General features: G+C 47.5%; 1 protein-coding gene across 5 annotated transcripts in view; it reads left to right on the top strand.

Annotated features, from left to right (window-relative positions):
• SUDS3 (SDS3 homolog, SIN3A corepressor complex component) overlaps positions 1-17,231 on the top strand; it is a 150,527-nt gene that overhangs the window by 6,297 nt on the left and 126,999 nt on the right. For 4 of the 5 annotated variants that reach the window (XM_061141887.1, XM_061141888.1, XM_061141890.1 and 1 more), the window contains exons 4-10: positions 721-792; positions 3,848-3,867; positions 5,428-5,584; positions 12,316-12,411; positions 13,359-13,420; positions 13,570-13,591; positions 14,760-14,865. In XM_061141887.1, coding sequence (XP_060997870.1) covers positions 721-792; positions 3,848-3,867; positions 5,428-5,584; positions 12,316-12,411; positions 13,359-13,420; positions 13,570-13,591; positions 14,760-14,865 — 535 coding nt within the window. The remainder of the gene's footprint in view (positions 1-720; positions 793-3,847; positions 3,868-5,427; positions 5,585-12,315; positions 12,412-13,358; positions 13,421-13,569; positions 13,592-14,759; positions 14,866-17,231) is intronic. The other variant, XM_061141889.1, reaches the window with a different exon arrangement.

Genomic DNA, 17,231 nt, shown 5'->3' on the forward strand with positions numbered 1-17,231 from the left:
TTGCCAAAGAAAGAAACACGGCCCCCTCGAGCAGGTCTGTAAGGTGTGCTTGGTAGAGTTGAGTGAGGAATTTTGAAAAAGGTGCCATTAACATATCCCACTGAAGCGGTCGTCAGAAAGCAACTTCCCACATGAATTGGGACCCTCATCATTAGCTGCTTCAGGGAAGAGCCACTTGGTCAGGCTCTATGCTGGAGTGTCACTAGCCATGTGTGGCTGCCTACATTTAACTAGATAAAATTAATAATTCAGCTCTTTGCTGGCACTGGCCCCATGTTCAACTGCCGCATGTGACTAGTGGCCCCATGTTCAACTGCCCCGTGTGACTAGTGGTTCAATATAGCCTGTTTTCGCCGTTGCACAGCAAGTTTTACTGGACGGCCTTGACCTAGACTGTACTGCGGGGGAAGGAGCTTCTTCACCAGAGGGAGGCCCATGGGCCAGAGCTGCAGCAGCGAGTGATGAGGGTCCCTGATGGGTGGCTGCTCCTTTCTTCCACTCCTCACTTGCTCGAGAGTCTTAAAACCATGGTTGGGGTGATTTCTGCTGTGCTCCTTGGCTGGGAACCGAGATGGTTCTGTTCGTGGGTGCCTATTCACAGTGTGTATTTTCCTCTAATATTTTTAAAAACATTCTCTGTCAGTGCTAGAAAATAATTTTAGGAACCAAAGTGTAGAGCAGTTCTATCTTCACAGTAACTATTTTGTGAATCTCTGTCAGGTACATTACAAGAATATCAGAAGAGGATGAAGAAATTAGATCAGCAGTACAAAGAGAGGATACGAAATGCAGGTGAGGCTCTCTTAACTGGAAGTAAACCCAGTTAATCCAGATTTTCAGCAATTTGGACGTACTGTGGCCAGAAGAGCCGTTCTCCAAAATGTGTCTCAGACATCCCATTGTGGGGTGAGTTTTGGGAGACTCCAAAGCCGCACTTATGTAGAACTGTCTTACACAGAGCTGTTCTTCTTTGCCAGCGAGTGGCCTGTAGTCGAAGTTGTTTTCGAAGGTGCCTTGTGGTCAGGCTCCCTCCGTGATGCCCCCAGAGTAGTCATGCACGGTGTTTCATGCATCTGTGTAGTTGGCTTAGCAGATGACAGAGGAGCTGACGTGAAAAAGGATTGTTGGCCGCTTCACTCCATTTTTGAGTTTGCTTCTTCTGGTCTTTTCTTCCAAGAAGACAGGATGCCCTCATGTCATTCCCCTCAAGTATGGTATCAGAAGCATTTAGAGGGAAAGATTGTGTGCCTTTGTTTTGGTCTGTTGTGCACAGGAACTGTATTCCTTCAACACATGTGTTGAGCCTATGCTCCATTCCTGCTCTTTGAGGACATACAGCCGTGAAATGCTTTGTCCTTGATTTTAGGAAACTCACCGTTTCTTCGGTAGAAGATCTTCAAAAACATATCCAGGTTAAGGAACATCGTGACTCAGAGTCACACAAAAAGTAAGATGTGATCAATGTTGAAATTGTGTGTAAACACAGATCCCTATGCTTATGGGAAATCTGTAAGTGGTGAGTCTTGAAGCTCCTTGGCCCGCGTTTTCCAGGCCAGTGCGGTGCTTGTTCCCGAAGAGGTGAAACTCGCGCCTGGTTCGTAAAGGAGGTCTGGACCCCGCCCTAGAGTTGCTCTCCTCTCGCTGTCTGAGCCATTGACTTTCCAGCCTTGTATGGATGGAGGCCTTCTTTCCTTCAGTGAGCAGGTGTCATGTCCACCAGGGCACAGCAAAGGGGCTGCAGGATGTGGGGGATGCAGGGAAAGTGGGGGTAGAGCCTCTGTGGTGACCCAGCCCCCTCCCACTGCACTGCCACCCCCCCATTCTAAGTTCCTGAGGCATCTCCTCAGGGCTTTTTTCCTGGAGCCCCATTAGCGGAAAGGAGGGGGCACGGCAGAGGCCGAGGGCTTCCTCCCAGCCCTGAAGGGCTTAAACCTCTTTTTTTTTTTTGGGCTTAAACCTCTTAAGTGAGTGTTTACCCTTGGAGCCTCCGTTTCCCCATCTGGAGCGAGGAATGCTAATGTCTCACGGAATTGGTTTGAGATGCAAGGAGGGAAAGAAAATTGATGTGAGCCATTTCTCTTAAGTGAGGACTGTAGGACTGGGTGTTGATTTGTTTTTCCTTTTTTTAGGTTACTAGTTTAAAATTTTTGATTTATTTATGTTTTTATGTGGTTTTTTTTTTTTATTTTTGGCCGCACTGGGTCTTGTTGCTTTGCTCGGGCTTTCTGTAGCTGCTGTGAGTCGGAGCTGCTCTGCGTTGTGGTGCTTGGGCTTCTCACTGCGGTGGCTTCTCTCGTAGTGGAGCGCAGGCCCTAAGGTGCGCAGACTTCGGTAGTTGCAGTGCTCAGGCTCGCTAGTTGTGGTGCATGGGCTTAGCTGCTCCATGACACGTGGGATCTTCCTGGACCGGGGACGGAACCCATGTCCCCTGCCTTGGCAGGCACGTTGTTATTCACTGTGCCACCAAGGAAGTTTTATTTAATAAGCACCCCTCCACCCCCACACCCATCCCCAGGTAAAAATGCAGAAGGGCTTCTGAATCGGTCGCATCCTGAGCTTTAAAAAGCACATTTCCGGCAGCTTTAATCCACCTGCTTTTGTTGTGTCTGGTGTCTGGCTGCTTTGAAACATCCACCACCAGCTCTGAGTGCTAATTGTCACTTGACTTGTTGGTGCAGGTGTGATGTCTCAGAATGGCGCAGACCTCACACGTCTGGCCCGTTCACACGGTGCTAGTGCAGCAGTCATAGGAGCGAGCATGTGGGGCTGGGTGCACTCGGGCTCGTGTGCGCCATGCTTCCCAGTGCCGCCGGGGTGGGAGCTTCTGAGGGTTAGAAAATTGCGAGTGTCTTGTCTGTTTTCTCAGTTAATTTTCTCATTCAGCAATTGTTGGTTGACATTGGAGTCTTCATCTCAAGTTACTGAAACTGTCAGTTTTGTGTGACTGTGCATATGTGCTCCTCTGTGGGTGGATGGATCGGTGGGACTGATTGGGGTTGCACAGGAGACCCTGTCGAATGGGATCAGCATCCCCCAGAGTTGTTACTCCCTCAGCAATCTTTGTGGACCACTTGCAGCAGCTCTGCTGTCACCCAAAAAAGATGAGAAGCCACGGACCTATTTTGTTCCAGGTGCTAGGTTTGCAGAGGCCTTGTAGTCTAGGGGTGGGGGAGCTGCTGGGTTAACAGGCAGTAGTCTCCTGGCACACAGTGGGTGCTAAATAGCCAGTGATCCTGTGAGTGGATGCTCTGAGGTGTCTGAGAGGGGCTTGGTGGGTGATGGGGCCTCAGAAAAGGCCTTGCTGAGGAGGCTGCAGTAGATCTGAAACTTGGAGTTGTGGTCAGAGCCCAGAGGGTGTTGTGGGTGGAGGCCTGGGTGTGACCAGAGGCTGGGTGGCCTGTGACCAGAGCCCCAGGAGGGCTGGGGGCCTCTCCCCTCTGCTTGGAGAATGTCCTTCCTCACCACAGAGAGCCCTGTGCATGAGGACTTAAAAACATCCACGTTGCCTTTGCTTTTGGTGTAACTGAGTTGTTTCTTCTGTCCCTTAGGACTCTTGAGGGTGTGTGCTTAATGAAAGAAGGGCTAACTTTACTTCTATTTTGCCAGGGTAGCTTGGTTCCCGCTGCCCCCTTTCGCCCTTGGGCAAAGCTGCCAGAGCGGATTCTGTTGAGAGCCAGATTTTAACTAGTCCTGCCTCTTCACGTAGCCACACTTTACTGATGGAAACATTTGCTCTGTGTAACGGTGCTCTCAGAAAGCAATTACTGCTTCTAAATGAATCCTAACGTCACTGTCTAAAAAGGTGGCACAGCTTCGTGAATCTAATTGCATGTTTTCTCTCTTTCAGAACTCTTCCTCCAGCTGGAAGTAAGTACCACAGGTCTTCTGGGCTTGCAAGATCTTTGTCAGGGTGGGATCTTGATCTCCCAACCCAGTGGCCTTTCCTTCATCACCACATAGACATAGGGAAGCCCTGCTGGAAGCCTCTCTTAGGGTTCTGTTTGATGAAAGGACATTTGGTCTCAGCTCAGAAGTTCCATCTGTTTGTTTGTCGGGCAGCCTGTGCTTATCCCAGGGGCTTAGCGGACAGATAGTCCCCCTCACTGCATTCTTGTTGACTGTCATCTCACGTTACAGCCGTTCGGGGGTACGTGGTAGAGAACTTACCTGCCAACGCAGGAGATGTGAGAGATGCAGATGTGACCCCTGGGTCAGGAAGGTCCCCTGGAGGAGGGAATGGCAACCCACTCCAGTATTCTTGCCTGGAGAATCCCATGGACAGAGAAGCCTGGTGGGCTGTGGTCCACGGGGTCATAAAGAGTCGGCCATGGCTGAAGCAAATTAGCACGCATGCACACACTGAATTATAATGGCCTAATAATTGGTTATATTGGTCCTCAAAGCAACCAGATCTCCGAATCAGCTCAGATTGATCCCTCTGAAACTCGGGATGGGAGGGAAAGACTGATTAAGATCTTTGACTCAGCAGATGTCTGAGTGCTGGTCCCGTGTGAGGCGCAGAGCTGCAGGCAGTGATGAGGGCCAAATCTTGGGTGATGTGCTTGCTCCTAGGGGGCCAGTGTGTGTGTGGCGGAGCCGGAGGGTGGGGGGGTGGTCATGGTTTCTCAGAGCTGCGTTATTGGAGACTGAAGTCAGCACAAGCACACACAGTCATGACCCTAAGATCGTGAGGGTTACACAATCCACAGCCTTACCCGCCAGGAGTCCCCTTGTTCTTCACTTCAGGCAGTGATGAGATTGGGAAAGTAGATGCTTATGCATTTTTTTTACTTAGTATACTTTTACTTTATAGTATACTTATACTTTACTTATATACTTTTAAGTATATAATTACTTAGTATAATATATAACTTAGTATAATTTACTTAGTATAAACTTAGTGTTTGAGTGTCTCTTGGGGTTCAGTCACCTGATAAGTGATCTTGTCCTCTTGTTGGTCTTTATCTTACTGTTAGATCTTACCTTACTGTAAGCATCAAAAAATAGGGTAACTCAGGCTGTCTTGACTTGGTATCTTATAACTCATCTTGAATATAGGTATTTCATCTGGAATATACTATTTTCCTTCAAAGCTGTGTCTTCAAAAGGGTTTATTTACTGTGTTTGAGAAAGTTATGTTTTGTTTCCACATACAAGCCACAAAGTATAAGATGTGGAAGAGAGGAAATACCTGATTACAAGGGAGGGGTTCGCATAAAAACCAGAAGTTGTGTGGTTCAGTTTCATGCATGCATTAGAAAGCTTGCTCCCAGACACTCCGTACTGCACGTTGGTGTGTGACTGCTGCTGTCTCTCTTATTTCTAGAAAAGGTATTTTCTTTGTGCTTGCGCACAGAACAAGGCTTTGTGTTCAAACCCTGGCTCCCAGGGTCATATAGACACAACCTGTGTTTCTCTTTTGCTTAGACTGAACAAGTGGAAAGAAATTACATCAAAGAAAAGAAGGCGGCAGTGAAAGAATTTGAAGACAAGAAGGTTGAGCTGAAAGAGAACCTGATTGCTGAGCTAGAGGAAAAGAAGAAAATGATTGAAAATGAAAAGCTAACGATGGAACTGACTGGAGGTACGAAAATGATTGAAAATGAAAAGCTAACGATGGAAGTGACTGGAGGTGCGAGAGCACCACAGAGCAGGATCCAGGGCAGTCTGAGGGGGTCTTCGAGGGAGGGAGGCACTCCAGTGCTGAGTCCTGCCAGCTCCTCATCATCAGGGCAGAGTGAGCTGAAAGGGGGGCGGAGGGGCGGTCTTTGACGTGGCAGGTCGGAGTTATAGCTCTGTCTTGTATTGGCTGTGTGACTTTAGTCAAGCCACTTAACCTCTCTGAGCCTGTTTTCCCCTCTATAAAATGAGGCTGATCATACCTCATCCCGCAAAACTGATTAGAAATATGAGTGCCTAGTACAGGGCCCTGTACATAACAGGTGTTGGGTAAATTAAATGGTAGACCTTTAACAGTGACTGCAGCATCAGGCTTCTGCTTTATTTATCAAAATTCCTGGGTCAGCTGTCATTCCAGTCTTGCTTATTTTCACGAATTACTCAGCCAAGTTCCTCTGTGCTGGTGGGAATCCTTCTGTTTGTTTTTTTTTTCTTTCTACCTTCATTATGGAAAAGGCATTGTCTTAACTTTGACCTGACTGTGAGAACAGAGGCTTTGGCTATATCATCTGTGCTGTTAGATCCCTTCGCCCCAGGTGTTACTGTGAATATTTCAGCAGGGGTAGCTGAACTGAGCTGTTCTCCTGTGAAGCTAGTAAAGTTACGTTAGACTTGGAGCCAGTCCCTCCCTGGCCTTCTAGGATTCAGTCGTCTGCATATGGGAACCCAGCAGGTTTGAGGGAGAAGCAATATGGGCTGCTTCTTTTGTTGCCATATGAGACAATGACTCTGAGAAGGATACAGGATGGGAATTGGCTTGAACTAGCTGTTTTGGAACTTGGCAAAATTTCCATCAGCAAATACTGAAGGCACGTCAGTGGCGAGTTTGTCACTTGGATGTGTAAATGGCATGCCTTCTGCACACCCCCAGATTTACCCTTATAATCATGTTCAGAAGGTCCTGGGGCTCTGGCATGTCTCATTTTTGCCGAGTGCTCTAGAAAGACCTTGTTTTTATGTAAGTCCTCGGGGCTGATTTTGAAGCTAAAAGTAACAGTTTAGAGCTTTATTTCCCCTTTGGTATTTCTGGTGCTGTTAGCCAACACGGCCCTCCCCCTGACATGGACTTTTAGCACCAGTCCTCACGACACACCAGTGATATTGTGGTTGTGTCTAAAGTAGGGGTCTGGCTCTTGAAAAATCTCTTCTAATACCTTCCTCATTGAAAGACTTGGCAAAAGGAATGAATTCCTTGAAGACCACTGACTGCAGCTCAGAAATATGTCTTGGTGAGAATGGATGCTATATAAAACAGCATCTTCAGAACAGCACCGGCTTGTTCTTGTTGAGGCGCTTTTTTGATTAAACTGGGAGCATAGTGGTGCCTTGTCCGGTCCCAGTCTGCGTGGCTGTGTTCTGACCTGCACACCCTCTTCTCCGACGTGGGTCTGGCGGCATTGACGCCTCATCGATCCCCGCTAGCGCCACCAGATGCTTGGAGCCTTCATTAGGCGGGTGGGAAACATTGTCAGTTTACAGCCGCTCCCTTTCCATCTGTGAGGAAGGCTGTCAGCCCCTCACCTGTGATTTGGCATCCTAAATATTGACAGGCAATAGTCATTGTTGGGCCAGACTGTTTTACAGCCGGAATTTTAACGGGGACAGGAGGCATCCTTGGTGACTTAAGAGGCCTAGCCTGCCAGGGTAGAAAAGACAAATAAGTGCAGGGAAATCATTTGTGACGCAGTAAAACAGACTACAGGAGTGCTTAAAGCCGGCCATGGGCATTAAAGGTACCGATGTCCTTCCTCAAGCCATTTGGTACCCTTGGCATGGAAAGCACTGCCAAGGTAATGATGGAGTGTCTGAAGAGAACGCACTGGAGCTAGAAGGGTAATGAGCGTTTCCACAGATGGTGCTGCCATGGTGTTGGCTTAAAGGCCCGGCTGCCTTCCTCCTGCTGAGTGACTGATTTCACCTCTGTGGATTGATGCCCAATATCAGCGCTGCCTCGCTCTGCCCAGAAAAGATGCTTCTTAAAATTTCCTTTTCTGGTTCAACATGAGGATCTCTTGAAAAACAAAATGGAGTGCGGGTCTGATGAGAAACTCAAACCAAATAACCCGTTGGAAAACAGGCGTTCCCGGTGAAGTGCTCTATCTGAGCAGGACTTCAGCCTTTACAGCCCTCCATGGGAAATGGTGGGACATTCTCTAGGCTGTGTGAACCACTGGTGGAGAACTTGGGACAGCTGGGTTGTTCAGGCAGGAAGGCATACTGTCTTAAAGAAACTGGGATGCAAGCAGTGATTCCCTTATCCTGAGTGTGGATGTGAGTCACCTGTGGTCTTGATAAAATGCAGATTCTGATTCAGGGGGTCTGGGGCGGAGCCAGTGATCTGCATTTCTAACCACCTCTTTAGGGCCTATGATGCTGTTGGTCAGACCACACTTGGAGGAGTGAGGTTATAGACAGAATCACCCCCAAGTGTGAGTTTTCTCTGCAGTTGAGGCCAAAGTTATAAGTAACCGCAATAATTAATGAGACCTTCATGAGCTGGAAAACGTGTGGGGGCTTTATCTTTCCTTCTTTGTGTGTCCCCTTCCTACCTTAGGCCAGCTGTCTTTTCTCCTGCCTGCTGACAGACCACTAACCACCACTTCATCTTCTTTTTTAAGTTCATGCCTCACCAGGGGCGTCTTCCAACCAACCTGCAGGCCCCTGTGGAAGCTTTTCATGACCTCAGTAAAGCCTGTGAGGTTCCTTAGAGGATACTGGATTCGCGGCGGGAGCCATGAGTAATGATAACATCAAGTAGGAGCTCTGAGTACTTACCTTGAGCTAGGTGTTATATGAAAATATGAGAACTGCTGCTGAAGGCTGACAGGAGTGGATGAACCCCAGCCCTGCCTTGAACTTGCTTCTGTGGTGGAGTTTTGTTGTTTGGCAGGGAGCTGATAGAACCCGCTGTGGAGGTCTGATGTGGAGATGGCGCGATGTGCCCCGGGGGGCTGGCACAGAGCAGGCACTGAGGCCTGGTGAAGCTCGAACCCCGTTCAGCCCCTGCAACTCCTTCAACTCGACTTAGCAGGGCAGGCGCGTGGGAGCGGAGCCCTTTGCTCCAAGCGTCCGGGTGAGATGATTCTTTGACTCCAGACATGTTCTGTTAACCACCACATGATACTGACTCCAGAAACCCTCCGAACTCCTGTGGCACTGAGTGCTTCACAGAATGAGTGGCCCGGAAGGTCTGTGTCCTCAAGGAGCCTGTGTTCTCATAGTTACAAGACTGACATGGTTTCCGTGCCTTCCTCAGTGTGAGGTGGTTCTGATAGAGGGGTGTCCTAAATAAATGAAGGTAAAGATGTGTCAGGCTGCTTTCTAGTGGCAAAGAAACTTTACAAGATTTATGTGGTTGTAGTGATGCAGGAGGGGGTTCACACAACACAGGCCAGATGCCAGTGAACAGGGACCCTTGGAAGTCAGAAGAGGCTCCAAACAAACCGCTTGGGAGAGAGGATGGAAGAGGGAACCTGGATTTGGGGTGGGGCGGGCTCGTCCCCCAGACGTTCTTTTCTGGTGCTGCCATTGTGGAATCCAAGCGTTGTGGGGGCTTCATCGGTTTACACTTGGAATGCAACTTCTGTGTTGTGGGCTGCTGGCCTAATGGAGATCAGTCCCTTCACTCCTACCCAGTTTGACTATGGAAGACCTGATCTTGATTTTCATCCTCCCTGCCCATCTCTTACAGGCACCCATTTATAGTCACCATGCAGCCTGGGTTTGTGACGTTGCCAGTAGAAAGGGGTGCCTGGGGTTTGCCCCGGGCCTTCAGTCCAGCCCCTGGTTTGGGGGTAACTGCCTGTCTGCCTCAGTGTTGACCCTGCTGTGGCTTTTCTGTCGAAGACGACGCTGTTTCCTGCTTGAGTGGCCACACTCTGAGATCTGAGTTTCAGTCCCAGAAGTTTGTCTTTTGTCAGAGCCCTTGGGACCCCTGGTTAAACACAGGAAACTGATGTAAACCCAGCCTGTTGATTTTGGTGAGAAATAGAATTTCCAGATCAGCTCAGACCCGGGTGGTCAGCACCTCTCATCTTTCTATGAGAAATCGTCTGTGGAAGCCAACCATGCAAACCTTGGTGGGACTGGAGCAAAGTGAGTTAAATAAACAGTCTTACTGTGTCGTTTGGGACTGTGATGCTTACACACGTTGCTCTTCCCCTTGAGTTACATCCTCCACCTGGACCCTGGGCCAGGACTACTTCCTGCTCACTCACTCTCCTAGACAGTGGTGGGGACATGCTAATTAACTTTAGAGATTTCCTCAGAGCACCTTCCTTATGCTGAAGTAGTCTTTTGGGTAAATTGATTAGGCTAATGCCGTGACTAGGTCAGTGAAATGGATTGATTTTTACCATTGCAGAAGAGAAGTTGATTATGTTTTCTTATCTGTGAGTGATTGGGTGCAGTTATTTTTTTCTGAGTTTTTTGGCTTTGAATGGACCAGCTTATTCCCAGATCTTCTCAGCTCTCCCGCTCCCTGTTTGTTTCCATCATGTGTTGCCTATCCCTGGAGGGCAGGGCACACTTGGCTGGAGTCTTGGTGCCTTATCTCTGGTGTTCTTTCATCTTCCAAATTAGGTCTAAATGTTGCAAAGCCTCACAGTTGACAGTAGTTGCCTTCAAGTTTGTAATTTCTATTGCAGCTGTTTGTGCCATGACTTTTCAGAAAGATCTCTATATGGTTTTTTCCTGGCTGAGAGCTCGATGATAAAAACTGGCATTGACTGAATTCTAGTTAGGCCAGGCACCATGTTGAGGGCTTTATACCTGTCATCTCATGTCATCTTCACAGCACCCTGTAAGGGAAGTGTTACTGGTATTTTCATTTTATAGATGAGGAAACTTGAGATGCAAGAGTATTTACTCAACCTGCCTGACACGTCACACCCTGCCGCGGGGATTCCCACCCACCCAACCAGTAAGAAATTGGGGGCGGGGGGTGGCATCTCAGCACAGGGTAAGAGATGTCTTTTAGGGAGACGGCCCCTCACTCTCCCCCGTTATATCCTCTCGGGCCTTGCACGTTGCCGTGGTGGACAGGCCACGTCGAATTCCTTCAGGCTGTCTTGTCAGCTGTTCATGTAGGTGACAGTCACAAATGAACTGGCCCTCAGCATCAGGCTTGACTTCATCTAGTTGTTCAGTGGGAAATCCTGTGCAGCCAGCCCCTGCTGTGTGCCGGAAGTGTGCTCGGTCCTGGGGTGGAGTTGGAGCGACCAGGAGCTTGCTGGAAGGGCTCATACAGATGCTCTGGTTGCTGGGAAGAAGGCAGGACTTCTCAGAAGCCATAACAGCAGCGGGTGTTGAGCTGGCTCTCAGAGGTGGCTGTGTGTAGGAGTTACCTGGCAGAAAAGAGGAGGCTGGGCAAGGGACAGCACACAGAGGCTGAAGGCATAAACAGTAAGGTGCCTGTGGGTGACAGAAGAGCTGCAAAACTCGCACAGAGACTGTGTGCAGGGAGGAGAAGGGGCGGAGACCAGACGGGAGAAGTGAAGTGCAGTTGCTCAGTCGTGTCCGACTCTTTGCGACCCCATGGACTGTAGCCCACCAGGCTCCTCTGTCCATGGGATTCTCCAGGCAAGAATAGTGGAGTGGGTTGCCACATCCTCCTCCAGGGGATCTTCCCAACCTGCAGCTCTTAAGTCTCTTTAGTCTCCTGCATTGGCAGGTGGATTCTTTACCACTGGTACCCCCTGGGAAGCCCAGTGAAAGGGCAGAACTGCCATTATCTGGATCTGATGTGTGGGTGAAGAAAGTCACAGATGACAGTTGGCTCTGACTGGGGAGGGTGGGTGGTGGAGGAGATGGTCTCAGGGGTGAATCTCAGGGAAGAAGTGGTTCACTCGGAACCTGGAGAAGAATGTGTGGTGGTGTAGGGTGCTGTGCGACAGGGTGGGTGGAGCTGGAGTGAGAACTGACAAGACCTCAGAGCTCACCTGCATCTAAGGAGCAGGCCAGCAAAACGGAGCCCAAGGATGCAAACTAGGAGAGGAGGAGGGACCGTGGGGAGAGACTGTGTGTGAGGGGAGGTGGCCACCATGACAGCCAGTCAAGAGAAGTTGAGGAGGAGGAAACTAGACCTTTACCAGGAGCCTTCAGGGTATCAGTCTGGATAGTCGAGTAGTTAAAAAAGGTTGTAAAATAAAATAATAAGAGTTCAGGTTTGTAAATCTCATGTGAAAATGTTGAGACTGAGGCCAGAGGCCTCTCAAGAGCCTATTACACCACTGGGCTTTGGTTCACTTGCTGTCTGTGGGAAGGGCAGGAATTAGCTGAGACAACCCAGAAGTTCCTTCCAGTCCTAAGTGCCTACTGCTCTGTGGCCTCCTGATTTGAGAGAGGAGGAAGAGGAAAACGCCTAGTTTTCAGGGAGTCGGAGCGAAGCAGCCACAGCTGCAGTGGGAAGCCGCAGGGGGGCTGCCGTTTCTGAGGGGGATGTGTGCTTGGGTCAGCCTTGAGTCTCCTGAGCACAGGCCCCTCAGAAGTCATCGGCATCTGACCCACATTCGTGGACTGGACGTCCCTAATGAAACAATTCTGGTGGGGTGGCTCTGGGGCTGACAGTCCTACTGTGGACTCTTGCTGACTTCAGGTGGCAGTTGGATAGCTTTACCTGTTTCATTCTTGGCGTAGATTCTATGGAAGTGAAACCCATCATGACCAGAAAGTTGCGGAGGCGACCGAATGATCCTGTCCCCATCCCAGACAAGAGGAGGAAACCTGCTCCTGATATCCACTCACATCAACCCTTCATCACACCTTTTCCTTTAGACCACTGAATCCTTTGCTTTTCCTTCTGATAGACTGAACATGGCCTTTGTCCTACAGGAATTGTCATATTAGGTTGGAAAGCACATATATTTGTCCATGAGATAGAGGGTGGCCGTTTTATGACTGGAATCTTGTCGTTTCTGCTTTGAGTGGGAGCGAGTCGCAGAGAGCAGTCATTTGGAAAGGGACTCTGGGCTCCTTTTACACTCACTTGGAAATTCGGGACAGCTGAAAATTTCATGTGCCCTTGATTTTTCCACTTAGCAAATGAGGACAGTAACTGCCTCTTGTACTTCAGTCACCTATATCCCCCAAACAGTGGATTGCAAACTGCTGTTCAATTAAAACACAAAAGAGTTATAGTCAGACATTAAGAAACCCTTCTCATCATAAGAATGGAAAGGGGACGCATGATGGGGGGGTATGTTGTTTCCATCTTCTTGAGGAGATGATAAATAGCCATTTGTACAGAATGGTTTTCTTATTTATCTGCCAAGAGGACAGGGCATGACTTCAGGTCCCTTCATCTTCCCAACTGAGAATTGAAGCTGCTAGGCAAGATTATGTATGTGTGTGGAAGTCTTGGATCTTTGGGACAGAAGCACTTCACAAGTGGCAGGTGAGGTTTCTTCCTGTGCCCTGGGCTCTCACTGTTACTGTAGGTACCTGTGGAGTCTCATTTCACCTTCTTAGCATAGACATTTGTAAGATGGGGGAATTTGGATTCTTAAATACCTGACTCCACCATGTTGAGTAGGAGGATCAGAAAGTTCCGAGAGGCAAACTGTAGGAACATGGTGGAACTTCCTCTCACTTGGTAGATTCTCAAATGCTGGCACCGTCTTGTTGAATTCTGTTTGCTTGGAAACTGTCCTTTTTAGACACATTCCTTTAACTCTCAGTACCCCAGCTCAACTATTTGTTAACAGATGAGCAGATCATGGAGGATCTGAGAACGTTAAATAAGGTACAGTGTGATTTTTTTTTTTTATTTATTTGAAAGCTTGGGCTTTATTTTGTTCACATGTTGCTTATGAAATCATTGTGATACCTTTGACACCTTGAGTTGCATCTGAAATGATTTTCTCTAAGATTTTTTTGTTGTTCTTCCTACAGCTGAAGTCACCCAAGAGACCAGGTAAGTGCACGATGTTACAGGCATTTGTGCAGGCTTTTTATTGTATTGTTGGAAAAGCATGTGAATGCCTGACAAGGAGTTGTCGTGGTTTTCAAAAATAAAACATTCATCATTTACCTAAGAGCAGTCATCATGAAAACCAAAGGGACCTTTAAGTTCATCCTCCCCTGATTTTTATTTTTAACCCTGCTATGTTAAGGGTACCTTTGTCTTTTCCTTAGGATTTATTATAAAAAAGACATATTCTTTCCTTTCTTTTGTAGGCATTAGGCATAGGATGTCAGCACAGATCCATTTCTGAAAATGAGATCAGAGGATGTTTCAGTGTTGGTCAATTGGTAGAGTTCAGCACGAGGCATGCTTATCCTGTGGCTTTCACAGGCTGGTTCTCCTAAGGGCCTTTCGGGCTGCTTCCAGTCCCAACTTACAGAAGAGACAGGCCCATTGTTTAGGGTGTTTCATTCAGAGCAGCACTTAAGGGTCTTTGCTAGGCTGCAAAATAGAATTTTGGACTGGCAAGGCATTTTTTGCTGTTGTTTTTAAACATGGCGATTACTTACACATCCCTCCATGAGGCGAGTCTTATGAAAGGAAACAAGATTTTTCCCACTCTGAATAATTCCCTCTTGAAAGCCACCATGATCCGGAGAGAGGTCCTGAGTGTCTGAAGGCCTGGTGGGGTGGGTTTGTGAGTAAGTGTGTGAATTTAGATGATTTGAACCCATTTTAGTTATCAGCGCTATTAACGTGACTCGATACATACCCCAATAACCTGCTCTATCTCTTTTTTTTTTTTTCTATCTCTTAATAAATATTTCTAGACATGATTTAATTTTTATAAATTTAACGAGATTTTTCTAGTTCTTGCCCATTGGAGCTTCTGATCATCAGTGGTGTTTTAGTCCTACTCTCAGTTAGCCTGCCTGAGCCTCAGGTTTCAGTTTCTCTTCCGTGAGGAGGTTAATCTTTGCCTTGCCTGCTCACAGAGTTGCTTTGAAGATGTGATGTACAAGAATTTTGTTGAATTTCCATTTATTAGAATGGTAAGAACTTGAGGATCATGACTGTTGCCCCCTTATAAATAGCATTTCACTTAAAGCATGTTAGTGGATGGACTAGCATGCTTGTGACACGCTTAGTCATGGGAATATCTCCTCGGTTCCTCCAGCATCCCCGTCCTCTCCCGAACACTTGCCCACCACCCCTGCAGAGTCTCCAGCCCAGAGATTTGAAGCTCGGATAGAAGACGGCAAACTGTACTATGATAAAAGATGGTAAGTTCTATGTGAACATAGGTTACTCATTAGTATCTCAAAGAACCGTTTGGAAAGAGGGCCAGGGCTGTCTCTAGTTATTATTTCAGAGTATGGCTGCTGCTTAACTAAAGGTGGAGGGACATTAAAAAGTGTGTGGGGAGTCTTGGATTGATGCTGCTTGTTAGATCTCTGAAGGCAGTGTTCCCCAAAACATGTTCTTCTGGTCATGCTGCTGCCACCATACTAGAACCTGCAGGCTTACATCTTTTGTGGTGCCCCTGTAGACTGGGGTCAGGGTTTATGTCCCCCTCTTCCTCCCCTTAACTGTGCCCTCTGCATGCTGAAATTAATAGGGGTTCTGTGGAAGAAAAGATTCTATGGTCAGGTGAGTGTGGGCAGTGGCTGTGTTGACTAAGATCAGTGGGTTTCATCATTGTAGCACTCCGGGTCTTCTGATACGCTAATGTACACTGAATTGATGAGAAGTTACTCAGTACTGCTTATCTGACAAGGTACCCTTTTACACAGGCCGTCCTGGTGGCTCAGTGGTAAAGAATCTGCCTGCCAGTGCAGGAGATGTGGGTTCAATCCCTGGGTTGAGAAGATACCCTGGAGGAGGAAATGGTGACCCACCCTAGTCTTCTTGCCTGGGAAATCCTATGGACAGAGGAGCCTGGTGGGGTCGCAAAAAGTAGGACATGAGTCAGTGACTGAGCGTGCGTGGACCCTTTTACACACCACATCCTGCAGCACAAGTGTTCCAGGGAAAGTACTTGGGAGAGTTGTAGCCTAAAACATTACTAGTTTAGATTGAAGACGGTTTGAAACCTTCAGGCCACCATTGTGGTCATTGGGAAGGAAATAGCAAAGCAATATGAAAAACCTTATTCATGCATTTGCTCTTTTTGTAAAGGTTTCCTACTGTGTGCTCTGTGACTGGTTATCTGCTAGATGTCAAGTCAGCTGGACCCTGCCATCCTTTCTTTAAATTCTCAGTTCCTCCTCTTATTCATTGCCCACATGTAGGCACACTGTTGCTCAGGTTAAGTCACGGCAGACACGTCTTCCTTCTGCCTTTCTACTTGTTTGTAAGGAGAATGTTTCTCTGGGTTATTGTAGGGTCTCTGTAATTGCCATTTATAATGGTTATATAATGTTTTGAGTTTCAGTATTTAAACCAAAATTCTAAAATTAGTTATTATTTTGAATGTTTTGAGGTTTCTTTAAAAAAAAAAAAGCCCCATTGTTAAATGTCTGAAGTTGGTAAAAATGCTCAGAGACCTCGTGGTGCCTGAAGTACAGCAGTTCCGCCCACGAGGTTACAGTGAGTTAACAACCCCGGGGAGGAGGAAGGCGGGATCTGTCTGTTAGCCTGATCTTGGTGACTTCTGCCCCTGTCATTTGATTGTTCGGTGTCCTTCTAAAAGGCCAGCTGTGTTGTTTTCTAGGGTTGCTTGTCAGAACACAAGCACCACTAGATGGCAGGCCCCGACAACTCAACACATCAAGGGGCAAAATAAGATGAAAAATGTTTCTAATAATGAAAACCAAATAACCTTTAAAGATCAAGCGCACACATAAGAACCATCTTCAAAGATGATGAGATTTATCACTAACATCTTTACGAATCTGTGAGTCCTAAAGCCCTGTGATATTTCAGATGATGTTCATTTTGTCATTGCGTCGCTTTCTGTCTTCCTCCTCCTACAGCTTAGTCCTCAGATTTACGAGATATGAAAACGCAGTAAAATAAAATTCTTTGTTTTTCTGAAGAAAGGATCCACAGTGATGGGGGTTTCACAGTGTAGACCGTGGTCAGGTGGGATGTGTCCAACCACCTAAGCGTTTGGAACGAATTTCACTGTCTTTCTCCCAGTGGCAGCAGAGATCTGTCAAGTGTCTGGGAGCATCTGATAATTTCAGTGACTTTCAGGTTGCTTATTCTGTTGTTAAGTATGATGACTGTTGTTTTCTGCATTCTTTGTGTTCCTCTTCTGTGGCCTTGCTGGTCAGAGTTCACGTCACATTTGCTGAGAGAGAGCACCTCCCTTTCTGCTGAATGTGGAAAGTGTGTTTGCCAGAATCCTGGCTGGCACACTCCCAGTGCAGGACTGGCCTCTCACGTTTCATCAGGCTCCTGATGTTTGGCTCTGTGTCCTTGTCAGTTTGGAGGTTCTCTTTCTTCCTTCTTTCTCAGTAGTCCTGGTCTGTGGCTGAGAGGTCAGCTGAATTGCTTTCTGCTCTTGCTGGTGGCGTGAAGTATTTTGGTGAAACAGTATTTCTGGCAAAACACATTTCATTGAGTTTTAAATGACTTGAGCACAATGAGTGTGATTTGAGCTGCCCATCTTGGCCTGAATGCTCATTTATCAGGCTACGTTTCA

Source organism: Dama dama, chromosome 5, assembly GCF_033118175.1.
Source record: "Dama dama isolate Ldn47 chromosome 5, ASM3311817v1, whole genome shotgun sequence".
Classification (NCBI taxonomy): Eukaryota; Metazoa; Chordata; class Mammalia; order Artiodactyla; family Cervidae; genus Dama; species Dama dama.